The 11,230-nt window shown below is 38.1% G+C and overlaps 1 protein-coding gene across 1 annotated transcript in view; it reads left to right on the top strand.

Annotated features, from left to right (window-relative positions):
* The window catches only part of BCAT1 (branched chain amino-acid transaminase 1, cytosolic), a 118,181-nt gene that overhangs the window by 63,027 nt on the left and 43,924 nt on the right, over nucleotides 1-11,230 (top strand). The window contains exons 4-5 of the mRNA XM_010855982.1: nucleotides 1,133-1,243; nucleotides 3,540-3,659. Coding sequence (XP_010854284.1) covers nucleotides 1,133-1,243; nucleotides 3,540-3,659 — 231 coding nt within the window. The remainder of the gene's footprint in view (nucleotides 1-1,132; nucleotides 1,244-3,539; nucleotides 3,660-11,230) is intronic.

The raw sequence follows: 11,230 nt of genomic DNA, 5'->3' as shown, positions 1-11,230 counted from the left end.
CACGGTTCACATATTGCTGAAGCCTGGCTTGGAGAATTTTGAGCATTACTTTACTAGCATGTGAGATGAGTGCAATTGTGCGGTAGTTTGAGCATTCCTTGACATTGCCTTTCTTTGGGATTGGAATGAAAACTGACCTTTTCCAGTCCTGTGGCCACTGCTGAGTTTTCCAAATTTGCTGGCATATTGAGTGCAGCACTTTCACAGCATCATCTTTCAGGATTTGAAATAGCTTATCTTAAACATGTGAAAAGAACATGCCTTCTGCAGGTGGTATGTGCAGGGCTCTGTGTCCACTAGGTTAGTTTTTTCCTATTGTTCAAATCATCCATATCTTTACTTTGTTTTAATCAATCACTTAGCGAACCTGTGGTAGAAATTTCCCTTTTTTAAAAAAATTTTTATTGAAGTATAGTTGATTTACAATGTGGTGTTAGCTTTTGGTTTAAAACAACATGATTCAGCTATACATATACATACATTCATTCTTTTTAGATTCTTTTCTCAAATAGTTTATCACACAAAAAAATTCCCATTTAATGTTCGATTTTTCCTCTTTTCTATATATTTATCAATATGCACTAACTTCAAAGTCTTTTCATTTCCCTCCTCAGCATTTTGTTTGTGGCCTCACCGTAAGAAGGTGGTGTTGCCCTAACCAGAGTCTTGAACTGCTTGGTTTCTGTGATTTGGGAGCCTGAACCACCTCCACTCACATAGATATGCACTCTCCAGAGTTCATGGGAGCCAGATAAAGTGAAAAGATACATGGGTGTTTTGGAGTGGATTGGGGGCAGTACCATGGGGTCTTTGATTCCATTTCTGTTTTGTAGGTAGTCAGTCCACATTGTGTAGACGTGTTTTCTTACAGCCTCCACTGATGTGTTATTTAACCATCCAGCTCCTGTAGTACAGAGCATAACTCTGAATTCCCTCCAGATCTTGGTGATAAAGGGACTTCTTTTTATCCCAGTGACTAACACCAGTCTGTCTGGCTTTTCTAGATTTCGGGTCTGTGTCAATAGCTTTACATGGTGAAGGTGATGAAGAGGCATAGAAAAGTCAGGCTTCAGAGCATGGGGATTGTTTTCATTTATTTACCTTCTAACATTTATTTTTATTTTATCTTCAGTTATTTGAAGGGTTGAAGGCATTTCGAGGAGTAGATAATAAAATTCGTCTGTTTCGGCCAAACCTCAACATGGATAGGATGTACCGATCTGCTATGAGGGCCACCTTGCCGGTATGTAAATTAGGAATTTCTCTTGTAATGGGTCACTGAATTCCACCAAATGAAACATTGCTGAGTATTTAGATCACTATTTACTATAAACCATATGAGCACTGAAGTTATTTCTGGGCTGTTTTTTAATCAATGAGGTAAAAATGCAAGAAGTAACCATCTGGCAATTCCACAATCTATTTCTTTATGAGTGTCTGTGGGGATTTAATGTGTATGTGGGAGATAATAGGAAAAGGAAGAAACATATGCCTCAAACTGAAATAATAAAATTTAAAGACTATATGAAATTGTAGTATGAAATATGGTGTACTGCACAGATAATTAGGGAGTGTTTTCCCTAATGGCTTAAGATGGTACTAAGTATACAGTGATTCAATTAGTTGTTTTGATATTTTACCCCAAGTTTTATTAACTTTTTTTTTTTTAAAGGATGTAAAAATGTTTTTTCATAGCCACTGGCTCCTGACTATACCATTGTTTGTTATGGAGCAAAATTCATTCTGAGGTGGGTTGAAAGACCCTAAGGTTCATGCCTTGGTAGGAAGTGACTTAGATTACTTTCATTCCCTGAGACTTGAACAGGCTGCCTTTCTAAACTGAAAGAAGTCTTTTCTCCATTGCAATATTTCATTTGTCCCTGACTTTCACCTGAAGGTCTTCAGTTGAAGAAACCCAAGTGATGACTCTTTTTTTAGCCAGGCTCTTCCTTCTTCTTCCTTTTTATTTTATTTTGGCTGTGCGGATTCTTTGTTGTGGCATGCAGGCTTAGTTGCCCCACGGCATGTGGCATCTTAGTACCCCACCAGGGATTGAACCCACGTCTCCTGCACTGGAAGGTGGATTCTTAACCACAACCACCAGGGAAGCCCTTCCTTCTTCTTCCTTTTGAAACCCATGCTTTACCCTCTTTCTTCAGAGGCCATAGTAGAGTAGCAGAAGGAACATTCAGGTGATTTCTTTCAATTCAGTCCTAGTTCTACTCTTTACCCGTTACAGACAAATCATTGGGAAATCCTTTTAAAATGAGGACAGAAGAAAAGGGAAGTAACATTTATTGGACATCAACTCTGCCGCAAACTGCATTATGTGGTTTTACATTCTTTGCATTTTTAATAGTAGCAGTGAGCCACTGCCAAGAAAGTATGCCTTGTAAATTTTAGCAGCACCTTTGCACAGATTAAAAAGCTCCAGCCCAGAGAGGTTGGATGACTTGCCTAAGCTCACACAGAATAAGGGCAGGGTAAGAACTTTGATGTAAGTTTTTAACTCCCTAGTCAAGTTCTTTCCACTAAATCTTACCTCTAGACAGGAGTAACAGAAACCCTGTACTTGACACAGGGAGATGGTATGTCCTAGATGATTGGCAGTCCTGATTTCTGTAACACTGCTACACTGCGACTGCTATTACAGGTTATTCAGTAGCCAAATCCTGATGTCATGAACTCTATTCATGTGTGTTTCTGACTCATGTCTACCTTGAATAACCCATCACATCTCTCTGAAAGTATGTTTCTTTGCCTTGCCAAGTAAGTAGAGACTACTTATTTTATAAGCTGTCACCTATTTAGTACATAAAACCCTTTTTCACCTTTGTGAAATAAATTACTCTTCGCTTTTACCCATTTTCTTATTGTATCATTTGTCTCTTACTGATTTTCAGGTTATCTTAACGTTTTCCAGCTACTATCCTTTGTTGGTTATACTACCAAAAAACTTCACCCGTGTCAGTTTTTTTATCTTTTGAAGAATAGAAGGTCTTAAGTTTTAAATAGTCAAATTTTGTCTGTTTTTTTCCCTTAATGCTTTATGTCTTTTATTTAAGAATTATCCTTTAAGGTGACAGTGATGCTTGGTATTTTTTTTAATAGAAATCTTAATGTTTTCTCACATTTAAGTATGTCATCAACTACAGTTGGTATTTGGGTTTGGTAAGAGGTAGGGAACCACTTATTTATCTTCCTTATGTGATTAGTCTATCATTCCAGCACAATTTGAGGGGGAAAAGTCACAGAAAAAATTGCTTGGTTTTATTATTAGTAGTTATAAATTTTTGTTTATTTATTTGGTACTTTTTTTTTTTTTTTGTCCCATACTACATGGCTTTGCGTGATCTTAGTTCCCTGACCCGGGATTGAACCTGGGTCACTGCGGTGAAAGCACCAAGTCCTAACCACTGGATCTCCAGGGATTTCCTTCTTAGTACTTTTTTTAAACAGTCAAATCTCTCATGAGGATCATTTCTTATGGCTGCAGTGGAAAAATGTTGCATTATTCATGGTGTTTTTCGTTCCTTCAGGCGTTTGACAAGAAAGAGCTTTTAGAGTGTATTCAGCAGCTCGTGAAATTGGATGAGGAATGGGTCCCCTACTCAACATCTGCGAGTCTATATATCCGTCCTACGTTCATTGGAACTGAGGTGCAGACCGACTTCCTATTTCGGGGTACTTTGGTGGGCGATTATCATTGTTTATGCTTGTGTGGAACTTCTAGTATGTAGTTTGAAATAACCCCCCAGTAGCATCAAAGATGCTCCTTTCCCTTGATCATTAAGACTGTAAACATTTTCTTTAAAGGGCCAGATAGTCAGCACTTTAAGCTTTGTGAGCCATATGGTTTCTGACATACTCAGCGCTGCCACATGGTACAAACACAGCCACAGCCACCAGCATAAATGAGTAAAGCAAGGACCGAGGCTGTGTGCCTTTAAGACTAACCGTAGTCTCCTCAGTTTACCAGTGTAATGCTTCCTATCTGGGTATTCTCCTCCAAGGTAAGAGTGGTCATGGTTTTGAAATTTGAAGGAGAGAGAGCTCCTGTTTTTAAATCTTCATTTTCTTGAAGTCTTGGGATTACTTGGTAAAGAGTGGGAGTGAAGGACCTTCTTCTCCCATAGAAAATGTTGAAAATCAAGTTCACAGTGGGTATTAGGGAAATACTTGAGAGCTAGAGAGACAGGTTTAAACCACATGGCTATAAGATCTCCCAGTCGTTCAGTCTATTGGTTGGTGACTTTTCAAAAGAAGGACATACTTGAGGTGACCATGGCCATCTGTGTGGGTGAGTATGTGATATACAAAGACCTTGTCCCTGTCTCCTTTCTCTGCTGAGCAGGGTTAGGCCCTATGGAGAATGGGTGATGTGAGGGGGGAGATTGATTGTAGATGGTGGATGACGAAGGTGTGGCATATGGAAAATGGGACAGAGCATTTGCTATGGTAGAGGCATTTTGCTCTCTGGGGTAATTGTATGGTTACCAGGTTTTCCACTGGGTCATATGAATGTAAGCAATAGAGAAATGTATAAGGCCAGAGGATAAGTACCTACGTGGTCCTTTGGCATCCTTTTAATGCCTTTTGAAAGACTATTAAGCATCTGGATAATGAATTTCACAAATTGCAGTCTTCCTAACAACTGTTAAAGAACTGGAACAATTTAAAGAGTCATCTTCTCCTTAAGTTGCTGATATTTTAATATTATTGAGTTTTAAAATATTATTATTTAATTTTAGGAAGAAGCAGTTTTTAAATTTTCAAAGCACTACCTTTTTGTGATCTGGGGTGCTTTCCCATTCTAAGATCTGATTCTTCCAGTCTTAGTTTGTTGAGAGTTTTTGTCATAAATGGAGGCTGGGTTCTGTTGAATGCTTTTTCTAAATGTCTTGGCATGATAATGTGGTTTTGTCCTTCATTCTATTATAATGTATTATATTAACTCATCTTTAGATATTAAAACAAACTTGTATTCTTGGGCTAAATCCTACTTGATTATGGTGAATAATTCACATTATATTTTGCTGTATGCATTTTGCAAATATTTTGTTAAGGACTTTTGTGTCAGTGCTTATGAAAGTTATTGGTCTATAGTTTTCTAATATACCTTGTTCTGTGATTTAGTCAAGTCTTTAGGCTCCTGAAATTCTGTAATGTAGAGTTAAACAAGCTTTTAAGTCTGATTTTATAGTCTGGCTGATACTCCCAATAATTCACTTTATTGATGGTCTTCAAATATTTTCATATGAATTACCCAGATATTGGTTAAAATACACATATTTATACCAATCCCAGGATATTCCAGTTGAATATTCTATTGCTCAACCAAATTTAAGAACCTCAGTGACAAAAATCCTGCCAAGTAGTCCCCTCCCATGGCTCTCTATTAGCTTATATATGTGATCATACTTTGGATCTCAGAATCAAGAATTTTTAAATATCTGCTTTCCAAGTAGTAAGCTAAGAATTGAAAGAAAAAACTGATAAAACTGATATCATTTGATGTCAACATGGTTTGTGTTTGGTTGCTATGTTTATATCAACTAGAATCTTCTAATTCATGGTACAGGCAGAAAAAAAACAATCACCAGGCATTCAGAATGAGCATGTTACAAATAGCATTCAGTAAAGCATATAGATTTAAACATTTGCACACCACACAAATGTTGTATAGTTCAGTCTGGTAATTATCACACATTACCTTTCCATGGTATCTACATTTGACACATGAGATAAAGGCTGGAGGATTGGTTGGTGCCCATGGGTTCCAGGTCAGTGGGATTCTTCCATCTGGGACGACTAACTTTTCCTTGCCTTTTTATGTTACTTGGTTCTCTGATGGCTCTGTCTTGTCTCTGCCTTCATAGAATTGCAGGACCACCTCTATATCTGTTATCTGGTATTTTGGTCTTATGTGCAGCATCTGGCTAACATCTGTCATTTCATCTTCTTTTCATGGTTATCTGAACTGATTAAGTGGGTCTTTTATCCAAGAGTTACTTTGAGTTGGGTAATTTTTAAAATGATGTAACCACCAACTTGCTCGCATGTACTAGGTCTCTAGTCTCTGGTATGGCACTCACTTGTGTATGGAGAATATTCTGTATTCTTCAATAGACATATTCTACTGGGCCCCAACTCAACCCAAATAATCTAAATCCGTGGATCCAAGATCAAACACTCTGCTTTTAAATAAAGTCTCCAGAGATTTTTTAAAAACTTGCAATAGAATCACCATCCCAAGTCTTGTGAAAGAATTAAAAATATGTCTAGCAGTCTTTAACACTTTATTTCCTCCAGGAACTGCAGACTAGTACCAAGGTGGAAATATTTTTATCTTTGAAAATTTCACTTCACCCTAAGGGCAGAAGTGATGTTTTCACTTTCCTGAGCTGTGACATGACAGTCTGTTATTAATTACTGCTTCTCACACTCAGTAAGGCTTAGTAGCTGCCATATAATCTGAGAGTAACTGACACCAACTTATGAATTTCATTACATTTTCAAAGGTACTGTGCTTCTTTACATGTCTTATAATCAACAGTTTCTTCATTTTAAAAATTATTTTACGTAAGTCTGACTCTTTGTGACCCCATTAACTGTAGCTTGCCAGGGTCCTCTGTCCCTGGGATTTTCCAGGCAAGAATACTGGCGTGGGTAGCCATTCCCTTCTCCTGAGGATCTTTCTGACCCAGGGATCGAACCTGGGTCTCCTGTATTGCAGGCAGATTCTTTACCATCTGAGCTACAGGAAAGTCCTAATACCTATGTACCAATGTTTTTGTGTAATTCTTCACATCTTCCGACCTTCTTTGATAATAATTGGATTCATTACTAAAATCCTTTGAGATTTAGGATGGTAATAAACAGAAGAGTATTTACTGGGACATGTATTAATAACTAATTAATTAATGAAATAGCCAGTGAGTAGAGATTGTTGAAAACAATTTTTTTTCTAAAGTTTACATTATTAAAAAAATACTGAACAGTATTACATAAGCTTTTTGTAAAATATAGAGACTAAAATCATTCATGATCCCAAACATATTCTGATATTAAAAGAGAATTTTGGTGGCTCAGTGGTAAAAAAAAAATCCACCTGCCAATGCAGGAAACCTGGATTCAGTCCCTGATCTGGGAAGATCCCAAAGCCTGTGCACCACAACTGTTGAGCCCGTGCTCTGGAGCCCGGGAACCCCAGCTGCTGAGCCCTAGTGCTGCGACTACTGAACCCATGCACCCTAGAGCCCATGTTCCACAATAAGAGAAACCAGCGCAACTAGAGAGAAATCCACATGGCAGTGAAGACCCAGCATAACCAAAACCAAATTTTAAAAAAGAGAGTTTCAGCATCATTTAGATCAATATCTTCTGAAATATTTCCAGATAGTTAAAAACTTAGAAATTAAAAGCTGGAGTGTTTCAAACTGCTGCTGGTTGTTAATTAGAAATTAGATAAAACCTGAAATCATATTTAAATTAAAAAAAGTCATAGACTTGTCATTCTTTTCCTTTTATCACCTTGTAAAGTCTTTATATTCCCTGTATAAATTTTACCTGTAGTCATAACAATTTCCATGTAAAGAATTCCCTTTATTCATAGCCCTTGTTTATTTATGCTTATACATCTTATCATCTTTTCCCTTCACAATTAGCCTCTAAATGAAAGAATCTGAACAGATTTCAAAACTGGTTATCAGAGCAGCAATTTGTAATCATTCACTTGGGTTTTATCCATACTGTTAATGTATTCTTTTGCAGTCCTTTTTGAGATTATATATGTATCTCATTCTGCGGTTATAAACCACCTTAAAATCTTACTTGCATAACTGTTAACATGTTTCAAATTAACAGCCCCCTTTTTAGTATCTTCAAATCTCAATTATCTGTTTTTAGAGATACAGCTTGTTTGCACTGATTTGGTCTGTGATCAGCTTGCTATTATCAGGCCACTCCCCACATCCTCTTGAGGCTGTTCTTGTTCATTTCAGCATTATCACAGGAGATGATAGTTATTTGTTATTCTCTTTATTTTTACTTTGAAGTGTTGGTTCACTTAGTTAATAATGATACTCCTCAGTTCATACCACTTACCATTTTGGGGCAGAATGTGACCATCTCTTTGTTTTTTTTATTCCCTTTTGCATCCCTTCTTTCAGTCTCTGGAAATCATTCTCATGTATTGAATGAACATTCTTTTGGTTTATATGTGTTTTAAGTATCTCTTAATACCTTGGACCCCCATGATTAAAATTTATATGAATGGTTTTGTCCCACACACCTCACAGTGTCTCTTAATGTTTTCCCTGCACGCTATGTTTCTCATTTCTATCCAGGGTATTATGCATAGGTCCAGTCCATTGCCTTTTTTAAAAATGTTTTATTTTGTATTGGGCTATAGCCAATTAACCAACAATGTTGTGATAGTTTTAGGTGAACAGCAAAGGGACTCAGCCATATATATACATGTATCCATTCTCCCCCAACCTCCCCGCTCATCTAGGCTGCCACGTAACATTGAGCAGAGTTCCATATGCTATATAGTAGGTCACTGTGGGTTATCCATTTTAAATACAGCAGTGTGCAGATGTCCATCCGTAACTGTCCCTTTCTCCCATCTTCCCCCCGGCAACCAGAAGTTCATTGTCAAAGTCTGTGAATCTGTTTCTGTTTCGAAAGTAAGTTCATTTATATCACTTCTTTTCAGATTTCACATAATAAGGATCTTATATGATATTTCTGCTTCTGTCTGACTTAGTTCACTCAGAATGATACTCTCTGGTTCCATCCATATTGCTGCAAATTTCTTTCTTTCTTTATATATATATATATATATACACACACACACACACACACACACACACCCCCATCTTTATCCATTCCTCTGTCATTTATCCATTCCATGGGCATTTAGGTTGCTTCCATGTCTTGGTTATTGTAAGCAGTGCTGCAATGAACATTGGGGCGCATGTATATTTTGGGGTCATATTTTTCTCTGGATAGATGCCCTGGAGTGGGATATCAGGGTCATATGGTAAGTCTATTTTTATTTCTTTAAGGAGCTTTCATTCTGTTCTCCCTAGTGACTGTACCTGGAGAAGGCAATGGCAACCCACTCCAGTATTCTTGCCTGGTGAATCCCAGGGACAGAGGAGCCTAGTGGGCTGCCATCTATGGGGTCGCACAGAGTCAGACACGACTGAAGCAACTTAGCAGCACAGCAGCAGTGGCTGTACCAATTTACATCCTCACCAAAAGTGGAGAAGGGTTCCCTTCTTTCCACACCCATTCCAGCATTATTTGTGGATTTTTTGATGATAGCCATTCTGGGTGGTGTAAGGTAATATCTCATTTTAGTTTTGATTTGTATTTCTCAAATAATTAGCAATGTTGAACATCTTTTCATGTACCTATTGGCCGTCTGTCTGTCTTCTTTGGAGAAATGTCTATTGAGGTCTTCTGCCCATTTGTCAATTGGGTTGTTTGTTTTGGTGCTGTTAAGTGTCATGAGCTGTTTGTAAATTTTGGAGACTAATCCCTTATTGGTCGTATCATTTGCATATATTTTCTCCCAATCTGTGGGTTGTCTTTTTGTTTTGTGTTTCCTTTGCTGTGCAAAAGCTTTTGTGTTTAAGTAGGTCCCTGTTGTTTATTTTTGGTTTTATTTCCGTTATTCTGGAGGAGACAGTCCATGACTTCTAACTGCAATAGAGTTCCCCATGCTGGACATGTAATTACACTTTGCCCTAGTTCTCTTACTGGGATTCCACTTCCCTGTCCCCTTATATGATACTGCAGTGAGCAGTTTGAAAATACATAACTTAGGGAATTGCTGAAAGAGTTACCATTTCCCTGAAAGATACCCTAGGCTCATCTTACTTTTCAATCTCAAGAAAGTCCTGCCTCCTTTCGTTCAGGGAAATCCTGGTTCTCTGATGAAACACAGTGGTCCAGTCTGCTGTCATATCCATCCCCTGACATTGTGAAGCTCTCCTGAGTGCTGGGCGCTACGCTTAGGGCTCTCCCTGCACAGTTGACAGCAGCCCCGTGAGGAGGTGCCATTGGCATCACTTTGGAGATGAAGACACTGAGCCTACCGAGGTGAAATCAGTAGTGAAATCTTTGCTCTGTTCTGCAGCATCCCTTACGTGCTGGTCTTGGAATGCGGTGCTAAGCAAAACCTCCTCCCTGCCTTCGTGGAATTCAGTGTCTCATGGAGCTTGTGGAGTGCCAGATCCATGAATGAATGTATTGGTAGATGGAGGTCACTTTTGTGAAGAAATGAGGGTGTGGTTCAAAAAGAGTGCTTATGGAAATGTAACTCAGATGGGACTAATGATTTCTTTCCTATTTTTTTTCTTTTTTATGTTAACTTATTTTGACAGGCATGACAATCCCAGTCTCCAGTTTAACCCTCCACCCCATCTTTTTTGTAATATTATTTATTTATTTTTGGCTGTCCTGGGTCTTTGTTGCTCCATGGGCTTTTCTCTAGTTGTAGTGCACAGGCTTCTCGTTGCCTTGGCTTCTGCAGAGAATGGCTCTAGAGCACAGGCTCAATAGTTGTGGCACACGGGCTTAGTTGCTCCAAGGCATGTGGGATTTTCCTGGATCAGGGATTGAACCTGTGTGTCTTGCATTGGCAGACAGATGCTTTACCACTGAGCCACCAGGGAAGCGCCCCCCTGCCCCCCATCTGTAATAATGTGAAGTCTGTCTTTGTGTCTGTTTTGTTTCCTTCCCTGAGCTATCAGCTTTCTTGCTCCCAATTATATTTGACAATAATCACTGCAGATTTTCTGTATTGTACTGTGTATTTTACAATATGTAACATGTATCCAATAACACTAAGTCTAAAGTTCATTCACAATGCTTCTGAGTTTAAGAATATCAATTTTCACACGCAACTTGCCAGTGTATTTCTGGAATTTTAAGCGGGGAGGGATTTGAGGGAAGGAAAACCTTGGTAAAAAATTAGTATCAAAAGTATACAATGGAAAGAAAATTTCCTTCCTACTCTCATTCTGATCCAGAGTCCACTGTTCACCTTCTTCTAAGCAATTCCTATTGCCAGTTTTCTCATATCCTTCTTGAGATATATATTGATAAATATACACACCCATACTTGGTTACATATGTTTGTATGTTAAGTATTAACCTTCTTTTTTAAAAAATGGCAGTACTTCTTTCTTCAATTTTTGCCAGTAATCCAAATTTT

The sequence above is a fragment of the Bison bison genome, unplaced genomic scaffold, assembly GCF_000754665.1.
Source record: "Bison bison bison isolate TAMUID 2011002044 unplaced genomic scaffold, Bison_UMD1.0 scf7180017864370, whole genome shotgun sequence".
Taxonomy (NCBI): Eukaryota; Metazoa; Chordata; class Mammalia; order Artiodactyla; family Bovidae; genus Bison; species Bison bison.
This window is presented reverse-complemented; position numbering and strand designations above follow the sequence as displayed.